This window comes from Meleagris gallopavo, chromosome 11, assembly GCF_905368555.1.
Source record: "Meleagris gallopavo chromosome 11, MGAL_WU_HG_1.1, whole genome shotgun sequence".
NCBI classification, from domain to species: domain Eukaryota; kingdom Metazoa; phylum Chordata; class Aves; order Galliformes; family Phasianidae; genus Meleagris; species Meleagris gallopavo.
Window position 1 is genome coordinate 22,788,065 of NC_139414.1, and position 24,934 is coordinate 22,812,998.

A 24,934-nucleotide genomic window follows, 5' to 3' on the forward strand; every position below is an offset into this window, starting at 1 on the left:
GTACCTGGGGAGCGTGGTCCCTGGCATTTAAGAAGTGTGTGTCAAGTTTGCTTGCTCTCTGCCAGATCCACGGCTGGTGGGAAATGTGCTGAGCTGACCCAGCCTGGCGGCAGCCGAGCCTTACAGTTTTCAGAACAAACTGGTAACACTGAGATAGAATCACAGAGTCACTCTTTTTGTCTAAGGTCTCTGGCCTGCACTGGGCACTGCTGGGCAGAGCAGGGCTCAGTCCTCCTGCACCGCCCTGCCGGGACATGTGGATGTGGAGGGGCAGCTCGGCGCTGGTCCTGGCCATGCCCGGCCCACAGGCCCCAAGCATTCAGCACACGGAGCCTCTTTAAGTGCACTGTCTCAGAATTAGGACAGCTATTGCTTAATTAAAGTTTTGTGGCTGTTGGAATATATGAAGTGCTATATGAATGCTGAGTACGATTCAGCTGCCAGTAGCTGAACATAACTTACGCTTCACATGGACTTTGGGATAAGAAATTCCATAACATTTTGCAAAATGGCTTATGCATTCCCAGTAATTTTACATAAGCTCTATTCATGGTGTCCACTGACTGGAAACAATATATGTGATTCTTCTACTCAGACTACTTAATTCAGCAGATAACCGCTGCTGCTCCGTAGCTCGTGGATTAGAATTTAAGAGAGCAGCTGAGGCATACATTAGAATTCGATTAATGACAAAGGAACCGTTTCAGAAAACAGAGGGCGTGCTGTCCGCTCTGCTCAGCACAGAGCACAAAGTCACAGTGACCACTTCCAGCCCAATGGCAAAGCGGGAGCCGAGCACAGCTCTGCCACGGGGGCATGGGGATGGCCTGGAGCAGCAGCAGAGCACAGGGCCTGGAGAAACGTGTCAGTGGTGCCTGGAGGGGAGGAGAGGTGACGCTGCTGAGCAGGGTGACTGCGGAGTGCAGCTTAGCGCAGTGATTGCCAACATTTGCGAAGAAAATAAACCTGAATTCTGATAAAAGAATTGTCTAATATTGTCTGAAACTGACTCATCCAGACATGGAGTAACAGAACAGGCACTCTTCATTCCTCGTTTTGGCCAAAATCCACAGACTACACTCAGAGCTGTGAAATCAGAGCCCGTGATTGATGGCACTAGTTACATCCTGATGTGCTTGCTCTCTTGCTTTCCTGTTTTTTGTTTGCTTGAGGTGGATCCAGTGCAGGCCTTTAAGGGCTACAGAGAAGCTGTGTTGGTTAGCTCTGCTGCTTCAGGGACTTGAACAGCTACAGGGGACTCGGCAGGGATCTGCCTGGGGGCAGCTCGCTCAGGGCGCAGTCTGCTGGAGGACCAGGCCGGAGCTGCTGGTGCTCCTCTGACGTCCTCCTGTGAGCGGGAGCTGCCTGGGGCTGTGAGAGCGCTTTGTGCCCACAGCACAGCAGCAGCATGGCGAGGGCATTCCAACATGCTGGGTCTTTCCAGCGAGTTTCATGAAGCGCAAACTACTTTACCAGCTCCTAGTGGACATGAATGACTCACGGGGTTGGGAACGGGATTAGGTCATTGGTTCAGAACCAGTTCAGGGCCCATATCCTGTAACCTGATACACGGCGCTGAACTGTTTGCTTCAGGGCTTTGGGAGGCACGCTGGTTCGCTCCTGCAGATCTCCGTGCAGGAGGCAGAAGGACACAGACTGATAAGCACTGCCAGACTGATAAGCACTGCCACTAAATCGTTGGTTCCTGCTCACGTTCTCATTGCTGGGTTGCATAACATCACCGAAACCCCTGCACAGAGGAGGAGTGCCCTGCTCTGCAGAGCCCCCGGCCTCAGCCCACAGTGGGGTCTGAGAGCCCCGCGGGGTCCCGCTGTGGTCATCACCATCTGGAGCTGCCAAGGGCTGGTGGAAATGGAGAGCCCTGGGGTGGGGGGTGAGGGGACGCCTCAGTCAGATGACACCAAAGCTGTGCAACGGTTCAGGGCGAGGGGAGTGCCTGCATCATGTGAAACCACAGCTAGTCTGAGCTGGGCAGAACGTGCCCAACCAAATACAATTTTAATGTTATTTTTAACATGCAGATATTTGAGGAACCATATTAAATTGGAAACATGCATGACATGGACGTCTCCCAAGAAGACTATAGGGACAATGACTGGATCCAAACAGAAGAGACAAATATAAAGCATTTAACTTGCATGTTAAAAATAATTTGTAATAAGCTCCAGCTGTCCGCTCTGTAAATCTCCAGCAGTAGTGCAGGGCTAGGGCTAACTACCATGTCAGCCACCACTGGCTTTGAATGATTTGGAGTTATGCACTCAACTGTTCAGCCAACAAATAACTAACAAAAGGTAGCGATGCCAGTGCTTTCCTCAGAGAGCAAGGAGAGCTCTTGCAAGACCGGGTCTTGATACATGGACACTCTGCCATGGGGCAGCAGCACTTGGTCCAAGTGGAGGTTTTGTAGAGCTCGTCCATGGTGTTCCTTAATTCTGACCTAAGAATGTCTGCGACAAGAGGAGTCCTATTTGTATTTCCTGTCTTTGAATGGTTGGTGTAGCCATTCTATCTCATTATCTAGCAGGATTTTATTACTTCTGGTACAGAAGAATAGTGTCTTCCTCTGTAGTGCAAGTAGGTCCTGCTGTGGGTTAGAGGCCAAGCTTCCAAGTGGCCTGAACTCAGACATTTCAGAAGATCGAGGTTCACATCTGCGCAGGCTGGGATAAAAAGCATTCTAATTGTGTTTTGTGAGAGCATCATTGTGTCACCATGTCTCTCTTTCAAAGAGCTTATGGAAGGACAATGCAAGATGTCACAGTTTGTCTCCATGTTCGTGTCACTACCTCCTGCCTTCCTGTCCAGCTGATAGCACTGCTTCTGCCCAGCATGGGCAGCTGTCCCCTCCCAGAAGCCCTTTTCTCCCTTTCTTAGGCTTCGCGTATCTGATAAAATTGCTATTCTAGCTTCCAAGTCTTTCTAAATGACTTGCAGAAATCAATGGCAGGTTGCAATTTCAAACCATGCAGCCCTTTCTATGGTGGATCATCCTGTTGGATGGACTTCCTCTCCTCAAGTTGCTGTGGTTCCAGTTGAGTGAAGGGCACACTGATGGTGAGGAGACACATCACCTCAGCAGGGACAACAGCACTGGTGGCCAGGAGCCGGCTGTGAGGCAGTCTCACTGGTTTCATACCATAAACACATTTTGAAAAGCTGACGTGGTTTTACAAGTTATAATGGCCACATCTACTGCCATTGTGTTTAAGGACTATTTACCCCCACAGCCAATCATCCAAATAATTGACAAACATAGCATACGCTCCCTGACTATTATTACTTCAGAGGAGAAAGGAAATAAAAAAATAGCCTCCTCCTGCCTTGTAGCTGTTAACTTCCCATTTAATACAGCTAATGACAATCTGCTGATGCAGGACAGATAAATGTGGGGTGCGCCCTGCACTCCATTAAGAAAGCAACAGTTTGATTCATTATTAAAGAAGCAAATTGAAAAAGCATGTCAGGAAAATAAACTAGAGGTAATATTATTTTCTTGAGCAGATGATAAATGCAGATGGTTTCCTCCAAATGCACGAAGTCGCAGAGTCTCCTAATGTGGCACCGAGGGGCTCACACTGTATGTGCTGTGGCTGGGCAGTGGGCTCTGAGGTGGTGCCTGAAGTCGGGGGCAGTGAGGGGATAAGGGCTCCGGAGAGCTTTGCCTCTCCCAGCATTTGCCAAACTCCTCCTGCACAGACATTCACTCATCACTTGTCCTTTGTATTTCATCTCTATGCAGGCAGAGAGTTTGGAAAGCCTTGACTCGTCCAAGGGATGGAGGAAGGAGTCTGCTGGGGGTTTGCTCTCAGAGCCCAGTTCCTGCAGACTGCACATGGGGCTGCAATACCCTCAGCCTGCAGCTGGGGGTGGCTGTAAGCACCAGCCTGAGTTGGGCATGGCAATGGGCTGGGAGTGCAGGTTGAGTCACAGACTGTACTTACTTTCGGATTTCTGGCTTTAGCACCACAGCCCACACGTTAGCAATCATCTGCCCTTGAAAAGTGCTTCCTTTCACGTTGTCTTGTCTTTGCACTTCTGGCATTGCTCAATCATCTGGAGCTAGACTTTGTTTCAGTGGAAGAGCCTCATTAGCTTCAGCAAATAGTTGCGTAATCAATGAATATATAGATGTTATAATTAAGAAATATACAGAAAAGTTAGACTAAACAGGTTATCACACTAAAGAAGAATAGATGGAAAGCTTACCCTTATCCTGGGCTCGTTGAGAAGACTCCAAGAGGAGCGATCTCCAGAAGAGATCCTTCCCTAGTGGCAGTCAGCTCTTAAATGGGTCTAGGAGAGGCAGAACCAGGCTCCAGCCCTTCATCAAGGAGAATTGCCTTCAACTGTGCTTCCAGGGCTGACTCATTGCTTGCCTGGCCATTGCTTGGTCAGTCAGAGGTTCAGGCTGTGATTCAGCAGTTACTGTACAGTAGTCAACAAATCCAGACCAGACTTACTGTTGTTTGCTTGCACTGGGGCAAATTCTGTGCTGGGCTGTGAGCAGCCACACACAAAGGAGACATTTGATGTTCAAATGGAGAAATTCCAGGAGCATAGGAACTTGGCTAGTGGGCATGGTGGGGAAATTTGGGGTTGGATGTGGTAGTCCCAGGGCTCTGTGCCAACCTTCACCATTCTATGATTCTCTGATAACCATCTGCCCAAGCAGGCTGTGTATTTAGAGCAGCTACATGGAACTGTGCAGCCAGTGTGCTGCAACGCAGGACATGCAGCTCCATCGCACTGTGAGTGCCTTGGGCTGTGCTGTGGGAGCCAGTGGGTTCAGCAGGAGCATCTCTTGGCCAGGCCAGGAACAGCCCAATGATGAGAGAGCACAAAGAATTCACGGACCTAAGGAGCAGTGTGGGGAGGCTGCTGCACTTCCACTGGCTTCCACTGAGCTGCCCCAGTGTATAAACGCTGAGTCCTGGGGAGCTTACGAGGACTGTGGCCTGGTGCCACCTTACTGCTACCTCTCGTGCTGGTTTGCAGAAGGTAGGCAGCACCAGGTAGGCAGCAATCCCAGACCAAGGCTCTGTGCTCAGCTCTGTTCCTGGTGCCCAGAATCCCTCCAGCAGCTTTGGCTGTTGGCCACAGCCACTGTGCAGCATGCTCCTGCCCCAGGGTGTGAGCTGCAGGGTTTGTGTGCACACAGAGAGCTGGGAGCTGGGATGAGAGCGGAGAGCACTGGGCAGGCCTCAGCTGGAGGCAATGCAGCCACACCAGGCAGCCCGTGGCCAGCTGGCGTTCACCCATGGGCAACACCTGCCTCCCGTTGTGCCCACAAGGGCCAGGTGTGCAGTTCACTTTTCCTTCAGGGCACAGAGGGAGCAGCCGCCGCCTGTTCTGTGGCAGCCCCCTGCACCCCAACCCAGCACTGTGCCAAGGAGCTGTGGGATAGGAGCCCTGCACGTGCTGCATGACAAATGTCTCCAAGGCAACGCAGCACAGCCTGCAATGCTCAGCCGGCAGCTTGCCCCGAGCCCACGGGGTGCCCTCAGCATCATGAGCACACCTGGGGCTGAGTTATACCTTTTTGCTTTCCTCTCAGTGCTGTCACTCCGATTTAAGAATGAAGACAACGGAACCCCCCAAAACAGCCTCTGCCCCTTGCTCAGATATGGATTGAAACTGAAGCTCTGATTCCGAGCAGAGCCCAGCACTAAGAGCTCTTTGGTCCAACAGAAAATCACTGTGGGTTGGTTACAGCCTCTGAATGCTGCGAGGAGGGATAAAGCACTGACCACCTCGCAGATGGCTCCAAGCAGCACTGCTTTATCCAAACACAATAAATCGCGTTCCTGGCCAGGAGCAGCTCTGCTCTGCCTGGGGAGAAGCAGCATACCTGGGGAGTGGGCAGCAGCTGGGACATCCTGCAGGTGGGCTGAGGGCTCTCCCAGGCAGGGAGCACAGGGTGCTGACATCGGATCAGCCATGAACGTCCACCTGCCTGCACGTCTTTCCCTTTCCCTTTCCCTTTCCCTTTCCCTTCTCCTTTTCCTTTCCCTTTCCCTTCTCCTTCTCCTTCTCCTTCTCCTTTTCCTTTTCCTTTTCCTTTTCCTTTTCCTTTTCCTTTTCCTTTTCCTTTCCCTTCTCCTTCTCCTTCTCCTTCTTCTCCTTTTTCTTCTCTTTCTCCTCCTCCTCCTCGACCTTCTCCTTTCTTTTCCCTCCTCCGGGCCGTACCGCAGCCCCACGGCCGCCCCCTGGTGCATCGGACGCGCAGCGCAGCGCAGCGGGACGCGCACGGTAGCGGACGGCTCTGCGCTCGGACATTGCGGGTGTTCCGCAGCGCGGTGCGGCCCTGACCGGGCGGTAGCGGTGGATCTCCTCAGTTACAGCAATTACCGCAAAGCTGCGGTCCTTCAACTCCTTCGAGCTGCAGGTCGCAGAGCCGCCGAACGTCCCCGGATGGAAGGGACCTACAGGGATCACGCGAAGCCAATCCCCGCGAATGAGAGCTGTGTCCCAGTGCTCCCCGAGCCCTGGCACTGTGGGGCCATGAGCGCTGCCCTGGGCTGCAGCTCCGTTCGGGTGCCGGTGAGAAGCACACCGTGATCCTCACACTGCTGCTCGGTGCCGCTCGGCCCGACGTGTGCTCTGTCCATCCAGGGGCTGTGGGCAGAGCAGCAGAACCTGCTGTGTGCGGAACGAAGGGAAGCAGACGGCCCTCCGCCTCCGCTCTTTCCACTGCGCTCCGAGTTGCAGTGGTGCCATACACCAGCTCATCCCCATTCTGTTGTTTGAGCTCTGGCTAAATTTGAGAGAGCACGTTCTTAGCTACAAAACATTATTTTTCAACACAGTCACCACCATTAGCTGTGCATTTTCACCAGCGATGAATAAGAGCTGCATGCCACACTCATCAAAATCCATGCCAGCAGAGACGACCGCTGTTGCTGTCACCTCAGCTGAGCATTCTGCAGTGCCTGGCTGTGGCTCTTCGCCCCTTGCAGGGCAGCAGAAAGGCCGTTCGCTGGGGGGAGCGCATCACTTTGTTCTGCCCCCTCTTCATGCTTTCCATGCAGCAGCAAACCGGTGTGGGATCCCTGCAGGATGTGGCTGCGCTGCAGCCGGGAGCTTTGCAGAGGGAGCCTTGCTGTCTGCCTGGCTGCGGGTGGGTGGAGTGTGGCAGAGGGTCTTCCTGCAGCCCTCTTGGCCAGCTGAGGGTGTTGTCGGTGCTGGTCCTGCCTGCACTGCCCCCATCTGAAGGCAGATCGTGAAGCTTTGCAATATGGAAAGAGGCCCATTAGAAAGCACCAACCCCGGCCCGTGCCAAGCAGCACATGTGTGATGGGAAGAACCTCTGAGACACTGAGATATTGGGATCCAACGAGTGCATTACCATACCTAAAGGGAATAGAGAACCTTCAGTGCTCAACAGTCTGGCACACTTCTAAATTGACCCATGATACATTATTTAGGAGCTCACATTAGAACCTCATCTCTTTTTTAGTGGGGTTGGGACACTATGGAGCTCAAGAGCAATATATCATCCCTCCAGAAATAAAACCCTTCCTGATTTTAATGCAACTTCTTGCTACCGACCCACTTGAACAGACCTCAGTGCCGGAGCACTCTGTAAGCTGCCAGGGTGAGCAGACATCCTTTGCCTTGGTTCCACTCTACCACACCTCCATACTCAGGTCGCTGTTTTCCGAGCACGCTGCCAGAACACTTTGCGTTTCATCAAAACACCATGGCTCTGCTCTGGGCCCCTTCTTGCCTTCCTCACTGTTGTGGCACCACATGCTGTGCTCAGTGCTGTGCTGGCAGGGCTGAGGCTGCCTGCTGCAGGACCTGGGCACACAGAGATGCACCTGGCTCCTTGGCACACCTCCAAGGCACAGGGTGCTGAAAGGAAGGGCAGGCTTCTGCTGGAAGGGTGATGGGCAGCAAACAGCTGCTTGCTGGTTCCAAGCACAAAATGACTTTCTAAATCAGCAACAGTTTTCCCCCTCATTTACATTTAGAAGCCTTCTGAATTGCTCAGCCTGCTGTAAACAGCATATGAAATGGAACCGCTCCCCCTGCCCGCATCGTGGGCACAGCCAGTGGAGCACCGGTGACATCGGGCCCAGTGCTGCCAGCATTGCCCCCACACCGCCGGAGCCAGAGGGGCCATCCTGCAGCCCCTGGGCCTGGGGCTGCGTGCAGAGCTGTGTGCAGTGGGCAGCCGGGCCTCTGCAGCATCTCCCTGCAGCCAAGGGGAGCACACACAGCTACAGCTTTGTTCTTCCCACAAAAGCAGTTTAAGGTTTGTTCCCCTCCCCAGCAGAAGTTTCGATTTTGTTCCCCCCCCGGCTTCTTCTGCAGGCACTGGTGGGGGGACGGAGCTGAAGCTGCAGCAGTGCGTGGGCTGGTGGAGCCCAAAATGCTGTGCTATTGCAGGAAAAAGCAAACGTGGGTGCGCGGTATCCCTTGTATAACATTTCTGTTCCTGTCTGCTGTGCAATACTAAATGTTATCTGAAGTGCAGGCTGAGCCCGGAGTGTGGGCGCTGTGCTTGGGGGACATGCAAAGCACCGGCTGGGCCAGGGCAGAGCAAGGGCTTGGTGTGTGTGCAGGATCTGGCCAGGGTGGGAGTGCTGGGCAGCGGGAGCTGCTCCTCACCTGGGTGCCAGTGATCACTCTCCTGCAGTGGCTCCTTTTGTTGTTTCCAGCTTTGGAAGCTCTGGGCTGACAGCACAGCTCACACAGTCACACACATAGGATGGGTGCTCCGGAGCAGGGCTTTGCTCCCTGTGGTGTGGCAGCTCACGGGCAGCGGGTGTGGGGCTGCTGGTGTGTGGGAGTGGGGCTGCTGGTTTGCTCTGGGCATTGTCCACCGTGCTCAGGGATGGCACAGCTGCCCTCAGCATTGCTGCAGGAAGCGGGGCCAGCTGCGGTGGAGTGCTGAGGTGCAGAGCTGCGCTCAGAGGTGGACTCAGGAGCTCCAGGTGACACTGTGCTGTGCTCAGAGGTGACACACAGTGTGTCTGTCTGTGACATGTCTAACTTCAGCTCAGTGCTGCTGTGATATATTTTCCTGTGCATTTAACAAATGGAGTCCGAATGAAGCCCAGCACACTGGGAGACCGTATGGAGCAGTCAGAGAGCAGACTCCCGCAGCAAATCTCTCCTAATGATTCTGGGCTGCTGAGAAGAAGCACTTTACTCCTGAATGCATTTGGTAGAGAAGATTTGCTACCATATAGAATTAAACCTCTTTCAGTTTTAATGGCACTGATCAGCTTAGCTCAGTGACAGGCACAGTGAGGCGTGGTGTGATGCAGGGAACCCCATCCCTGCGCTGTGCCCCATGGTGGGCTGGGTGCCTACACCACCCGCACTGTGCCCAGCACACGGCCAGCTCCCCGGCTCAGTTCAGTCCCGGTGCCATCAGTTCTCTGTGCCTTCAGCGCAGGGCAGACCTGCGGGCTGCGTGGGGACCAACAGGGGATACTGGAGTCCACGGCAGCCAGTTCGCTTCTGGAGGTGTGGAATCGCATTTCCAGCAAGCAGCCAACACACTCTGAGTGCCAGGGGAGCACAGCAGCAGGCAGTGCCCAGTGCTCAGTCCATGCTGAGCAGCAGTGTGTGCCCACACTGGCAGCGAGGTGGGTGGGAGTGGTGGAGAGAGAGAAAATAACACAGAGCTTTCTGCTTCCCGAGGGGGTGTGCAACGTGGTGTTTAGGGGACGAAGATGCTGATTAATTTGAACAGGCAGACAAAGACCCTGACATCAATTAAATGCTGCTGATGAGGTGAGGTCAGTGGTAATTACAACCTGCTCCTACCTTCGTGTGCTACAGTGTTGTTTAATCTTTGTGTTGAAAAGCTTTTCGTTGAAAAGATGTGGTATGATAATTTCCTACAGTGTCCCGCTTCTAATTAAGTGGTTGGAAATGTGGTGGGCTGCACTTCATCACCTCAGCTTCACATAAGGCCCTTGCTAAAGAAATACCCTCAGTTTTAGCTCCAATTATTGCTAAACCATGGCTGTTTGGGCAGTGCAGGGAGCGGGACACACACTGCCCGGGGATGGCACGGGGCCTGGGGGGAATGCTTTGTGTGGGATGGAGCAGCAGGGCCGTGCTCCATGCTGGAAGTGCTCCAGGCGCTGCTCAGCAATGAGTTGCCACCCAGGTGTGGCCAGTGGTGTTGGTCTGTCTGCACCATTGCTGTCCAGGGGTGCCACCGGCTGCTGCTCTCCACGTGTGCTGTGCTCACTGTGCATGCGGAGGGTGCTGCATGATGCAGGTGCCGCACTCTGTGGGCGCAGTGCTCGGGCTCTGCATGCAGCCGAGGTGGACGGACGCTCTCCAGCCACGTGCTGGGGCTCTCTGTGACCATGGGCCACCCCACAGCTCCCTGCATGGCTGCGGCGGCAGCAGGGCTGAAGGCTCTGCCTGCTGCTCACTCCACCTCCTGCCCACACCCGTGGGACACCAGGCTGAATGCCGCAGCTGTACCACTGATGTCAGTGCAGCAGCACTGACCCCACGGCTGGGTCAGGAGGACAGAACCACAGTCAGTGCCAAGAGAGGCGTGAAAAGGAAAGAGATTCATCCCACGTGCTGCTCCCCTTGGAACAGGGTGGCTTTTTGCTCCGGGGGCATGGATAAACCCTGCAAGCACTTGCCAGCCCCAGCCTGATGGCCTCTCCCAGAGCTCAGCAGCTTTGCTTTGCTGGGAGTGCCCCTCTGCTCTATGTGAGCACGTGGTGCAAGGCAGGCAGCTCCCAGCCATGCCCTGTCCTGCAGCTGCCTGCCTGCTGCTGCCGCCCTGATCCTTCTCGCACCAGAGCTGCCTATCACAAGGTTGCATCTACTTCTTTTTGCATTAAGATCTGCAAATGGCAAATTGCAGCCTGTGAGGAGAGCAACAGTCTGGAGATCAGATGACAGTTTGCAATCTGATGATGAAGGCATGTATGTATGAGGGAAGGAAGTAGTGCCAGTCCCGCTGTGTGGTTGCTGTGCAGCAGGGAACGGGGGTGCATGGAACCTTTCTGTTTTTCTTTTGCTGCAGCTGACACTTCCTTAAATCCCAGCAGTGACATCCCAGCACAGGCATTTCACTCCTTTTTCTTTGCCACACTTGTTGGAGGGATGAGGCACAGCTTCCTGGGTTTGGAGCCTATGAACACAGCATCACATGTGAACCACTTCCAAAGCAGAGACTGTGAAAACCCCCAGCAGCCCAACACCCTTCCCCATATGCTCTATAGAGCAGCTCTGTTTACAACATGAGCTGGCAAATATCATGTAATATAGCTAATAATTAGATGACACTGAGGGGTGACTCACTTGGAGTGGTCTCGTGCATATTTCTGCCCCTGGAAGCTCACATGTTGGGGCGGGCAGAGCTGCACCAGCTCTGTTCCTGCCCCTGGGTGAGGACCCTGGGCACAGCCCTGTGGTATGGTGCTGTGTGTGGTGCTGTGATGTGCTGTGATGTGGTGCTGTGACACAGTGGGGACATTCCTGCAGCCGCAGCGTCAGGTCCATGGTTACAGGGAGCAGTGATGCCACGTGGGCCATCATGCAGGAATGGACCCTGGTCTGGGCATAAGGAGGCCGTGGAGAAAGGCACAGACGGGTAAACCTGGTTCCTCACCTCGCCCCCGGGGCTTCCCTGCACCGACAAGCTGTAGAGTGACTTCTGGCACTTGCTGCAGACTGGGTCTGGATGTAATTGTTTTATCTTATTCTGAGGGGCAGAATATGACCTGGTGTCCTCAACAATTCATACTGGAGGGCAAGCGTGGCTGCTAGAGCACAGCGGTGCAGGGATGGATGTGGTTCCTGGACCTGGTGCTGCACCTGGGGCACAGCAGGATCCCATCCGCACCACGCTCAGCCCCGTGCCATCTGCCTCCCCCCACACTGAGCCGCAGAGAGGCAGCAGTGTCCAGCAGAGAAATCCTGAAGCACTCACAGCAGTGTCTGCAGGGCCGTGTAAGAGCAGAGGGCTGCCTGGAACAGCACCGTGGCACTCTGGGTTCAGTGCTCACGGCCACAGAGTGGTGTTGGCATTGTCTCTTTGATCATTTCCAAGCAGTGGTGATGGGAACTGAGACCAAAAGTGCACAACGTTTCTCCCCGTGTCACAGTGAGCGATGACCAATGGGGCATTGAAAGTGGAAAAGGAGCATAAATCATCACTGTTTCCCGGCATTCTGAATATGTGCACATGCACAGATTTATGTGCATGGATCTATGTGTGTCCATGTGCATGTAGCTCATGGTATATTTTTAGGTACAGTGCAAACTGATCCTGTCCATAAGCTCACTGGTTAGATTGAGAAAAATGACAGCTGAAGTCTTCTGTCCCTGTAACACCACAAAGAGCTGTGCTGGTCCAGAAGAGCAGCAGGAATTGACACAGCAGGACTGGTTGCAGCAGGATGCACGTGGCAGGACTTGTTGCAGCAGGCACAACACTCCTGCAGCCTGGACCAGCGGCGGGTGTTTGGAGCCAGCTCCCATCACCTTCCCCTGCACACCTCAGCTCCCTGCTGGTGCCACACACAGCCCAGCACGCCCTGTGCTCTATTTTGGGTGCAGGACACTATACTTAGGGGTGAGTCATCCCTCCCGGCATCGGCTGTAGGAGAGCTCCAAGCAGCAAAGCTCCGGGCAGCCTGGCCCCGGTGCAGGGCTGTGGGCTGGGGCAGTGTGGGACACTGCAGCTGGGACGCTGCCGACCAGCCCTTCAGGTGTGCCTCCCTGTGTGTGCTCTACGGCAGCTGCTGACACAGCACCGCCTGGGCTGCATTTTGCATCCTTCAGCTCTGGGCAGCGGCTGAGGAGCCCGCGGCAGCCTGAGGAACCCGCCCGGGTGCTCACTGAGGAACGCACATGCTGCTGGCCGAGCAATGCAGATATCAGCGGGACGGTACCGGCCCAACCGCACCGAGAAGCGTTCTTCTTTGCAGATTCATTCCCTGTGCAGAATGGAAGGCTGCAGAACATGTTCATTGAACGCCGTCCAAGCGCTCCGTCAGCCTCTCCCATCTGCTCGCAGTGAGGGCTGCGCGGCGCTGCTCCCCACTCTGCGTATCACCATCGTGCCGCTCCGGGCAGCCCCGGTCCCTTCCTCTGATCCTCGCTGGGCTCAGTGCTGCTGGCGGTAGCTTTTTGGCGGTAGCTTTTTGCCAGGCAAAAGAGGGCTCAGGAACAGTAGGTCGTTTTGGTGATTCTCTGCTGCAGGAGGAGCGGGCTCACAGAACAGGAGCTTCTGCTCTGAATTGAGTCCCCTAAGTAATATATGAATATTGGCATCGTTTTCTGAAAGCGTTTAACACCGGCAGCTTTATTTTTAGTGTGTAAATGTCAGCAGCAGCGTTGGATCACTCTCGTTCCCGCTGCTGAGTCCCAGCTCACGCTGAGCTCTGATGGGGGCTGACGCCCCCAGCTCCCACTGTGCCATGGAGGGGTCCTGGTGTGGGCCCAGGGGGCAGCCCCCAAGCTCTCACCTCCCCAAAGCGATTTTGTTTTAAGCAAGCAGCCTCAAGAAATGTAGGGCAGGAGTGGCTCCTGCCAAAATTAGTCCTTGTGTGAGAGCGTGAGCAGGATGCTAATGGGCAGCCGGCCGCGTGCAGGGGGGAATGGGGCTGCTTTCCCTGCCCAGCACTTGTGTCAGCAAGGCCTGGAACAGCACACACTCGTGGGCATTTTCTGCAGGAAGCATCGATGCCACTGCCCTGGGACATGCAGAATATCAAACAGCTTGCTTCTCCCTGTGCCCGACGTGTCCCAGCACATCTGGGGTGGAGGGGAGCTGCAGCTGGGAGGGAGTGCAGGCAGAGCTGTGCCGTGCTGCTGTCTGCGCTGTGGCTGCTGCTCACAGGGGTTGGTACAGGAGCCTCCCGGGCCTTTGTTCGGGTATTTGCACAACTGCAGAGCTTCCTCCCCTGAGAACAGTGCCGGTCCTGGATGTGCCAGGGAGCAGTGAAGCCCATCCTGCACTTGGCAGAGCTGTGTCCTTCATGGAGCAGCAGTGAGGATGGGGTAAGGTTTAAATGGAGGTGGTCCCTGCCTTGTGCTGCCACCCTGAGCAGCTCCATGGAGGTAAGCACTCTAGTGATGGAATTAGTATAATAGAGAACAAAAGGTTTTCTTCTTCCCTGTTGCTGGCAGGGAAGTACCTACCTGTGTGCACACCCAGACCCGCTGTGCCCCTTCCTGGCACAGCCCAGGACCTCTCAGTGGGCTCCTGCTGCCCCCAGCACCCCCTGATCCCAGCACCTGCAGGGCACACACACAGGCTGTCTGAAGGGGATTTGACTTTTCTTTTTAACTCTGTCAGATGAACTGCATCAGGGCAGTCTCCTCCTGCTAGCAAAGTGGTTGATTATTTCTGCTGGGACGTTTCAATCTCTGCCAGTACTGGCTTCCTGCAGCACGCTGTGGGTGCCCGGCAGCACAAAGGCAGGGTCACTAACTCAGAGCAGCAACAAAACCACAGCATTTCCTGCTGCTACTGGTGCCGTTGGGTGTCCTGGGTTGTCCCCAGGCTGCGACAAAACCTGCATTGCTTCGCTTTGAATTAATTCACAGTTTTGAGGGCCATGCTGTTCCAGAAGGGGCCTCTGCACTAGTGAGGCTTTTCTCAGAGCACAAGAGCGTTTCTCTGTGTGTGACCCAAACCATGGCTGTCTGCAGCACCACCAGCACTGCCTGCATGGGGCCACACACAGCTGTGGTGCAGAAAGAAGTTCTAGGTTCCCTTCAGTAGGAATGAGCTCTGGGCTCTCTGAGCCCACGCTGCACAGCATGGCTGGGACATTCGTGTCAGAGCAGTGACAGCAGAGTGGCCCTGCACGTGGCATTTGTGGCCACCACAGCACCAGCTCCAGGTGCCCACAGGATGGCTGTGAGGAGGCTTAGCAGGAGCAAAACCGCATTTAATAAGGCCACTGCCATTATTCCCCATAACAAGTCTCTCATAGCAAAGGGCCAGCGATATGGGACAAATGAATGATGTCTCCTTTACAGCACAGGGTGAACCTGCTTCCTGACACCACTCAGCTGTGACCAACCACTGTGCACCAAGGGGAGCAGTATGGTTCAGCACACACCTTGGGGAAGCAGGCACAGCCATGATGCTTCTCCACAGCTGAGGCACATGGAAGCGGCCCTGCCAACAGCCAGCAGTGTGCTGGGAGCTGCCAGCCACGCTCTAGAACAAGGCTGCTGCCCATGCTGCTCAGTGAGCTCAGTGCCAGTAGCACACTTATGCCAAGGGGGTTCAAAGTAAAGCAGGTACAAATGAAATATGGCTGCACTATATGCCACACAGCTGCAGTTTGGACCGCAGGATCACAGTCAGAGCCCCACATCAGCACCAGCAGCTTCAGGGTCAAAGTCTTCTCAAAAACCAGAAGCTGCCCCCCCCAAAGCAGGATCTGGGCCCCCAGGCACTGCCCCACACAGCAGCAGCTCCAGCTGTGCAGGGCTGGGAGAGGGCTGTGCTCACCTGGTCCTCATGAGGACAATTAGCACTAAGAGGGAGCAGCTGGGAGAGTGCTGGCAGGGATCTGGGCTGAGCTGGCTGGGCTGTGTGTTGGAATCGGGAGAGGTCCGTCAGTCTCCTCAGAGCATCTCACAGCACACATCTTTTGCAAACCTTCTATTATCTATTTTTAAGCATGTATTGCTGTCTGAGGATTTGCCCGGGAGTGTGAGCTAATGGCAGGAGCACAAAGGCAGGAGGAGCGCTGCTGCTGAGCCCTTCCCATGCAGGTTGCTAGGTGCAGAGCTGCGCGCTGCAGTGCTGGGCCACTAAAAATAGTCCCGGCTGCAGAGCCGTACCTGGCACTGAGCACGGCTGGGCTGGGCTGAAAGAACAGCTTCTGGTCACTATAATTATGCAAATTGGGATTTTTCACTACTATTTAATGAAAGCAGTTGAGTAAGCCAAGAAGCTTCAAAGCTCAAGTACTGAGAGGTAATGCATCTCTGTGGGTGCTGCAAAGCCAGATCTCACTGGAGCCCCACAGAAATGGAACTCAGCAACATTGAATCATTCAGCAGTAGAAAACACTTTCACAAATACCCTTAAACTCTGATGGCGTGGGGCTCTGATAGGGGGGCTCAGATCATTGCTGCAGTGTGGGCTGGGATGGAGCCTGAGGTTCTCGGTGCTACCTGCTTAAAGTCCTTGGCCAGCATCTCATAGCCTTTGTGTTCTACAGAGTGGGTATGAAAAAACAGGATGGTTCAGCTGGAAGGGACCTCCTGATCCTCAGCACTGTTCTATGAAGATGCCTGAACTGACAGCAGAGCCTGTGTATGTTTCATCCTGACTTCATTTTGTATTAAAGATTGCTGCACGTGGGAGTTAATGGGCATAAATGAGAAGAAAAGCAGCCCCATGAGCAGCAGCACAGTACAGCCGCTGACAGCAACCCCTTCCTGCATGGCTCCCTGCATGCTCAGCAATGGTAGTCCTAGGCTCACAGAGAGATTCTTACTTCAAGCTGGTATTGGCATCTTCTGGGAATTATTGCATTCATTAAAAGATTCCCAAATAGAGGAAAAAAATGTTAGAGGCATGTAGTAATCAGAAGGACCAACACAGTGGAATGGTGATACGTGAGGGATAATGCCTAAGGAACAAGCATGACTAAGGGACAAGCGTGATAGAAAGCTGTTGCAATGAAAAAAGGAAAGTGCTCACCCATCCATCTCTGAAGAGCTAGGCTTACAGGGAAAACTCCATAGGAGAGGAATCTCCAACCAGAGACCCTTCCCCAGTGGCAGTCAGCCCTTCAATGGGGTCCAAGAGAGCTGCAGCCAGGCTCCTCCCCTCCTGGTCCCACAGCTGAATTGCCTTCACCTGAGCTCCCAGGGCTCACCGGGTCCTTTCCCCAGGTGCTCCATCAGTGGTTCAGGCCAGGACTCAGCAGTTCCCATACAGAGGTGTGACCTGGAATCCTGATGCATGGAACCCTGTTTGTAGCCGAAGGTGGACGCAGAGCAGTGAGGGGAGATGGGCTCTCAGCTGGCACTGCAGTGAGATGAGGGGTAAAGGCAGCACTGCCCGCTGCCGTCAGTGCTTGCTAATTACTGGCTCCATGAGCTGTCTGCCCTGGGTCGTTGCCCTGCAGGTGACAGCAGGGGCTGTGCCCTCGGGGGTCGCAGCAGGGCAGGACGTGTGCTGAGAGCGTTGTGTTGTAGACCGCGGGAGCTAAAAGGAGGAAAACGAGCTGTGTGAAATGCCCGAGGTCCTGCTGGGGCCGGTTGTGCCCTCACTGCCCGTCAGGAGCAGCGGTGTCGGCTCAGCAGTGTGCTGGCACGGGCACGAGGCTCCGTGTCCTGCCCTGCCCATCCACTCGGGATCTACTCACAGATGTGACTTAGCGGAACGTTGTGTTTCCAACTGACAGAAAAGAGAGAAACAGCCCCGGTTCTCACCCAGGGCAGCGGTTCGGAGCGTGTCAGCCCAGCCCCACATTGCAGCATCGCTCCTTGTGAACCGCAGTCCTTCCCTGTTGGTGTGAGCAGGCTGTGCTGTTCGGCAGTGTTTGTCAGTAGGGATTAATTAGCAACTGACCCCTGGTTGGGGTTCTTTTCCTCTCTGCGTTCTTCACCTTGCGGTGCTAAATGAGATCGTAACGTCGCTTCAAGAAGCTGTGCTTCCTGAGCAGTGTTTAATTTATCAATGGACAATCCATGAGCTTACTTTATCTCTGGGTTACGCATAAGAGTGAAAATCAGGGTGGAATTGAGTTTATTATAAAGATGTTCTGTCAGAAGACGTGGTATTACAGTGACTTAAACATGCTGCCAAATTTCCCACTAATGCCCAATTCTGATATGAACACAGAACCACACTTTACAAACTCGACGTTTAGTCTTCTAATAAATAAGTTCAATAAATAGGGATTCTGCAGGCTGAGCTGTGTGTCCGAGCAGAAGCTGCTGTGCACGGCTGTGACCAGGGCTGCTCCTGCTTCTTACTGACCGCTCGAGTCCGTGAGCAACGTCGAGCCGTCTCACTCACCGTGAAGATTGGAGGAACGAGGATCTGCTAAAGTCACCCCCAGCATCACGCAGAACCCAATTCTGCACACCGAATCTATAACGTAAAGCATGCTTTCATACTGTTTTAGCACAATATTTTCAAACACGTTTCTTAAAAATATGAGAAGGCATTCAGACCGCCCATGGAGGAGCTCAGCCGCGCTCCGACCACTCTCGCGTTACACAACACTTGACTAATTTTAGATGACCTATTCCATGTTGGGAGAAGATACACACTGAGCAGCGGGTTTAGTCTGTGGAATATCGCAACGTCCTGTTAACGCAGTGATTTGTCACAAAACCGAGAAATCAGTTCCCTCTCAACTACTTCAATGTAGAAGACAGTCCGTGTACAGATTTTCATTTTGATGACTGTTTTCTTGGGAAGGACAGGCGCTGCCGAAGGGCTGCAGCACAGCGGCGTTCCCGCACCCAGCAGGACGCAGGCAGCTCAAGTACCGCAGCCCCGCTCGTCTGGGAGTTGTTTCCAGCACGCGCTCCTGGCGCTGCACCGTACGGACCGCAGGAAGAGCCCAGCAGCGCGGCCCGGCCCAGCACGGCACCGACGGCCGCACAGCACTGCGTGTGCCGGGCGCTGCCGCCCCGCCTGCAGAGCGACCCGTGTCCGCTGCCCCTCCGCCGCGCCCGTCCCCTCGGATCGTCCGACGTGCGCGGCGGTCGGCACGGCTCTGCGGCGCCGGCGTTCGGTGCCGGTGCTGCCAAAGCGCCGGGCGATCGCCGAGGCCGGGAAGGAGCGGCAGCGCTCAGCACGCAGCGCCGGCAGCCGCGCCGGGGCCGTGGGCTGCTACCAAAGGGGCAGCTCCGGGGGCCGAGCTGAGCTCCTCGTCTGCATTTCCTGTTTGCAAGGGAGGCCGGCGAAGATCCTTTTGGAGTGTGGGAGTCTGAGCCATTAAAACAGAAGCACTTTGATTGCTCTCTTCCTTTAGGGGATTTGCTTCATTTTACTTCATCTGACACAAGCCAGAAAGAAATGAGAACTCTGCAAGGAGCAGGAGAGCTGAATTCTGACATGTTATTCTCCACTAAGATTAAAATTCTTCCACTTACTGTGTTAAGCTTTTTCTAATCTTAGAAAAAGAGCCTTTATCTAAAATGAATGGGGATGGCAGATCACCCCGACACACGCGTGCGCAGGGCTGTCCGGCGGTGTCAGGATGCAGCGTTACTGCAAAAAGGTGTTCCCACACCTTTCACATCCGTTCACAAACTGGTGTCCCCGTTCTGCTTGTACTCTGTCAAAATATTGAGCGTCATCTCCTCGCTCTTGGACTGCACGTTGGGCTCGCTCCTCCGGGATGACTTGCGGGTGGCCCTGGAGAGCCGCCGGCGGAAGGTGTCCCCGGCCAGGAAATAGAGGATGGGGTCGACGCAGCTGTTGAGGCTGGCCAGCCCCCGCGTCACCTGGTAGGTGGCGTACACCTTGTCGTTGAAGGCACACATCTGCGGTGTCTGGAAATCCAGCCTGGCCCTCAGGTTCAGGGTCTTCATCACGTGGAAGGGGAGGTAGGAGACGGCGAAGACCGTCAACACGATGATGACCAGGTAGATGGACTTCCTCCGCAGAGGAGAGTTGTCCAGGTCCTTGTAGATCAGAGCTTTCACGATCAGCCCGTAGCAGCCCAGGATGACAATGAAGGGGATGCAGAACATGAACACCGTGGTGCACATGCTGTACACGAAGTAGCTCCGCAGGTACTCGTCGGCCGTGGTGTCGTAGCATGTGATGGTTTTGTTCCTCCTCACCCCCGTCCCCGAGTAGAAGAGGATGGGCGCGATGACGGCCACCACCAGGGCCCACACCAGTGAGCTGACGTACACAGCGTTCTTCTTCTTCAGCCTCCCCAGCGACTTCAGCGGGTGCACGACGCCCGTGTACCTGTGCACACTTATGCACGTGAGGAACAGAATGCTGCCGTAGAGGTTCACGTGGAAAATGAACCTCTGCAGTTTGCACATGACATCCCCGAAGATCCAGTCGGTTTTGTTGAAGTAGTAAAAGATGAGGGCGGGCAGCGTGAGGACATACAGGAAGTCAGCCAGCGCCAGGTTGAACATGTACACTGAGATGCCGCTCCATGGCCGCATGTGGAAGACGAACATCCAGATGGCCACGCTGTTGCCCAAGAACCCGGTGATGAAGACGAGGATGTAGACGGTGGGCAGGTAGTAGAACTGGAAGCCCGTTTTGGTCAGGGAGCACTTGGTGGAGGCGTTTCCCGCGGCCCAGCCGCCGGCCAGCAGCTCGGGCTGCGTCCCGTTCAGAGCAGCAGAGATGAGGGCTTCGGTCATGATCCTCCCGGCGCGCTCACGACGGCCTGGGGCGAAGCGGCGAAGGCTCTACGGGAACAGCAACGCATCTGGAAAAGGAGAACGGAGCAGGGGAGCAAAGCGCGCCGGGCGGGAAGGTGAGCGGAGCCGCGCAGCCCGACACACCGCGCCGCGGCCGGCCGTCCTCCGCGGAGCGCAGCGCGGGGTGGGAGCGGTGCGGGGCACCCGGCGGCGGATGGCCGCTCCGCCCGCTCCGCGCTCTTCCCCCCCCCGCCCCGCGCCGCCCCGCGCCGCCCCACCTGCCTCCCTCGCCGCGCTCCGCTCCGCTCTCTCTCCTCCGCTCCCCGGCGGCGCGAAGCGGCGTCCTGCCCGCAGCTGTGCCCATGGCGGGGCCGCGGCTCCATCCGCCGCCTCACGGCCCCGCGCCGCGGGAGGGAGGCAGCGCCCGAGCCGGGCGGGGAGCGGCGCTGGGGGCGGCCCCGGGCAGCGCTCGGCCCAGGGGCGCGCCGCCCCGCACCGCCCCGCACCGCCCCGTCGGGAGGTGCTCCCGGCCCCGCGCCGCCCCGCCCGCGGCCCCCGGCCCCGCCGCGTGCCCGCCCCGCGGGATCGCGCCCCCCCGGTGGGTCCGGCCGCCCCGAGCTCCCCCACGCGCTCCGCGGTGCGCGCCCGGCTCCGCGCGTCGGTGCTCCTCGCCGTGGCGACGCTCGTTCCGCCGCTCCGTGCCGCCTCTCCTCGTTCGCGTCGGAGTCAGACGCGCGCCGGGAGAGACGCGAGCCGGTCGGAGCGGCTGAAAGCCGCGTCTCAGACAGAGCGTTATTAGTGCCTCATGCATATGGATTCATCCCACAAACTTCGAAGTCTGGCTCAATTACAGGAGCGCTCCGTCGAGCCGAACCGGGCCACCCCCTGCGCCCGGCGCTGTGCGGGAGGGGCCGTCCGCCCGGCGCTGCCACTTTGAAGCAACGTCTGGAATTCTGTCCTAATGAGAGCTTTCCGTCTCGTATAGCCATTTTTTTGTAACTGCACGTTTGATGCTTTGAAGATTCTTCTGAAGTTTAGTACGAAAGGAAGAAAAGGACCAGGCGCGGCGCGGGGCGGGGCGGGGCGGTGCCCTCAGCCGCAGCCTCAGACCGGGAGCCCCGGCCCCGCGCTGTGCGAGCCGCGTCCTGCCGCGGGCAGCCGGGGTCTCTGCTGGAGGCAGCCGGGGCTCGGGAAAGGACACTGAAACGCGAAGCACCGCTGCCGGCACACAGGCCGCGCCCCGGGCACCGCCCGCTCCCCACGGCGTCCCGGCAGCGCGGAGAGGTGGCCCTCGGTGTGACGCGCCGGTGGGGCCCACGTGCACAGTCGGGGATGGATGTGAAGACGTAAATAAGAGGAGTGCGGGAGCGCGGCCGGACGAATCGGGCGAGGTGCCGCTGGGCCGCCGCCGCCGGCTCCGAGGGCTCTGAGGACCTCCGCTGCCGCGTGCTGGGCGGGGTTCTGGAGGTGTCCGTCTGCCCCCCGTGTCTCCAGTGCTCCCGTCTCCCTGTTGCTTTTTGTAGAGCGGACGCGGCGCTGCGATGCTGCTGCCTGCACAGCGCCCTCCGGTGCTCCGCGCCCACCTCGCCCCGCTGCCCCGGGAGGAACGCGAAGCACTGCCGGACAGCAGCTGCCACTGAGACGTTCCCTTTCACGCAGCGTTTAAGCCCCTTACCCGCAGTGTTTATGTGCCCTTCGTGCAGAGTTTAGGTCCCTTTCATGCAGTGTTTAAGTCCCCGGCGTTCTTGCCTCCTTCCTCCGGTGGTCCCGCGCTTTGCTTTAAAGTTTGCACATTCCAGCCGCAGTACTGCAACAGTTAAAGGCCTGGTGCTTCCACCAGAGAAGAACGAGGCATGTTTTTTAGCAGCCATGCTGTTACATGACTTCATCTGCAGGCAGCAAATTAGCGTCTTCCTGCTTGTGCCACTGATCTGTTCTTATTTTGGAGCGCAACCATCCAACATGTTCCATTTGCACCTTTCCTCTGTGCTCTGCCATGTGCCGCTGGGAGCTGCTTCCCACCGCTGCCGTGAGGCTGAGCCCCCTGCAGCTCTGCCTCCCAGCTCCCCTCCTGCACACGCTGGGCTTTATGATGCTGACTTCCATTGAAACGAATGTTTTGTTCTTTTAACAGCTGATTTAACTCCAAGGGATGATACATCCCTAATGAGAAATGAGTGCCCACTGGAGAGCACATGGAAATTCCCAGCCAGGCCGATGAGTGCTGCGCTGCAGCGGTGTGTGCGGGGATGGCCTGGGATCGCTGCGGGGCTGCAGCCTGCGGGGGGAATGGTGCAGAGCTCCATGGTGTGTTGGGGTGCAGAGCTCTGTGTGTTGGGATGCCAGGGTGACGAGTGGGCCTGAGCTCGAGCCTGGGATCTGGGCGTGAGCACAGCAACCGCTGCTGGTGGTGAAGGTGTGGGCACATCTCTGTGTATAGGAGTGTGTGTGTGCAGATATGTGCAGGCTCAGGAAAGTCTGGCTTAACGGATGTGGGCAAACTCCGTGCAAGAGAAGCAAGGCTCATTCGTGTCTGTTTAAAAATGCTTAACAACAGGCTGTTAGCAATGGCTGTTCATCACAGTTCTCATTATCTGCCAGCTTTGGTTTGCTTGCTGAGAATGCCCAAACTTGGCCCTGAGTTGGGAGTGATGCATTTGGGAAGCATGAATGCGAGCAGATAGGTGTGCAAAGGACATGCAGTGAGCGAGTTCTGCCTGCTGTGTGCAGCCTGTGGGATGGAGCTGAGCAGTGCCCCTCTGGGCAGGAAGCCAGGGATATCAGTGCGGGGCTGATAAGGGCTGTGGGGTGTCTGCAGCAGATAGGGTCTGCGCTGCTGCCAGGAAGCAGCCTGGCTGCTGCCTGCCCGCACGCTGCAGCAGAGCAGAGCCCAGCAGTGTCCCCAGGGTTGGCTGCTGTGTCTGGCCATGCTTGGTGGGCCGGTGCCCCCAGGCCGGGGCACACCCTGTGCGCTGCCATGCCCCGTCCCATCTGGTGGGAGCAGTGCTGCTGTGTGTGTGCTGTGCCCGAGCTGACATTTGGTTCTCAACACAAGCCATTGGTGGGCTGGGGCTGGTAGTGGCAGTTAGGGTATAGAGTATGGTCCCATAATCTACAGATTACAGTTTTATGGTCAGCAGTGGGTAACATGAGAACTTGGAGTCATAGTCCATACTGCACAATACCCAGCATGACTGTCACGCATTCCCAAACAGACAAACTGTGTCTTTTCCTCTCCCTCTCTGATGAAAACTCCCTCGTACCATAAACCAAAGGGTATCTGAGCCACAGTTTGGAGTGCCTTCTGAATTTCAGAGCACGCGAGTGGCTCCCACTGCTGCCGTGCTGCACAGTGGAAGTGGCTTCATGGTCCCAGCCGAGCAGCCACACTTTGGGTTCTAAAGATAACAGCGAGTACAGGAGAACTGCTTTCATTTCAGCATGGGGCACTCTGCCTCCTTCCCGTACTGCCATTTTAAATGGAATTACTGTTCTCCACAGATAAGCTATTTGGTACAGCTTCTGGCAGAGGAAGACAATCCACCCAGGTTTCAGACGATGCTCACATTTCCCAAACAGCCGGGAAGGCAGAAGAGCGGGCACTGCGTAGTGAGGAGCCAAGCCTTGGGACCAGCAGCCTCGCACACCCTAAGTGCCCTGCTGTGACATGGGTGGGCAGAGCCAAGATTGGGGGTGAGGGCCATGCCACGCAGAGCCTGAGCTGCTTCGGCTGGGGGGCTCTTGGGATCAATCTTTGCTTCCAGGGCTGGAGCTCCGGCAGCCTGGTGCAATGTCTACTCTGAAAATGTAGTGGAAAACACAATTGGAATTATCAAATCCTTTTGTAATATCTAGAATTTATCTACGAGAAGTTAAAGAAGGAAAATTACCTCTGTTAATGTTCAGACATGAGCGGGTATGTTTGCTGTTACACAAACCTCTTAAAGTTATTAATGATTGATTTTAATGTCTTGTACTTAATGGGGGCAGATCTGGCTCAGCGCACAGCGGCTGGTGGGAGGGGCACGCTGCCTCGGCCATGAGTTCCCCATCCAGTAATGTGGGGTGTGCAGAGGGGCTCCCCCGGCCCCAAAGCCCCCACTCCACACTGGGACCCCCAGCAGTTGTGCCACCCATCTTCACCGACTCCAGGGCAGCTAAACAGAGGAACGCAAGAGGTCGGTTCCCCACGGCCACATGGTTTACAGGAAGTGACTGGGATGTGGCAGAGCAGTAAATACAAATTGCTTTCATCTCGTGCCACGCTCTTAGTGCAATCCCATCCCAGTGCACAGCTTCAGCAGAGCGGCTGTGATGCGCTGGTGGTGCCGGGGGGGAGTGCAGCTGTGCAGTGAGTGCAGCCCAGGTGGCCGTAGTGCCGCCCCTCGCCCGTCCCCACGTGAGCCCTTTGCGGCGTCCCCATGCCGTGTCCCCATGTTTGCAGCCCGTGCTGCATGGGCACTGCTAGAAGAGCCGTGCAGGCACTGAGCAGGATCAGGTTCAGAACAAACACAGCACGTTCAGTTCCATGGGTCTGGGAGCGGTGTCCGAAGGGTGGGCAGTGAAGACAAGACGACCGCTGATC

At 55.9% G+C, this 24,934-nt stretch overlaps 1 protein-coding gene across 2 annotated transcripts; it reads right to left on the reverse strand.

The window, feature by feature from the left end:
- Positions 1-17,729: 17,729 nt before the first annotated feature.
- Positions 17,730-20,880, reverse strand: P2RY1 (purinergic receptor P2Y1). 2 transcript variants are annotated; one of them, XM_085232422.1, is made up of 2 exons: positions 20,628-20,880; positions 17,730-20,417 (listed from the first exon to the last, which is right to left on the reverse strand). In XM_085232422.1, exon 2 carries the CDS (start codon positions 20,347-20,349, stop codon positions 19,261-19,263), a length of 1,089 nt encoding a protein of 362 aa, XP_085088548.1. In that variant the 5' UTR covers positions 20,350-20,417; positions 20,628-20,880; the 3' UTR covers positions 17,730-19,260.
- Positions 20,881-24,934: the final 4,054 nt, after the last annotated feature.

Coding starts and splice junctions, on each gene's coding strand:
- P2RY1 (XM_085232422.1), bottom strand. CDS start 20,349: ATGACCGAAGCCCTCATCTCTGCTGCTCTGAACGGGACGCAGCCCGAG.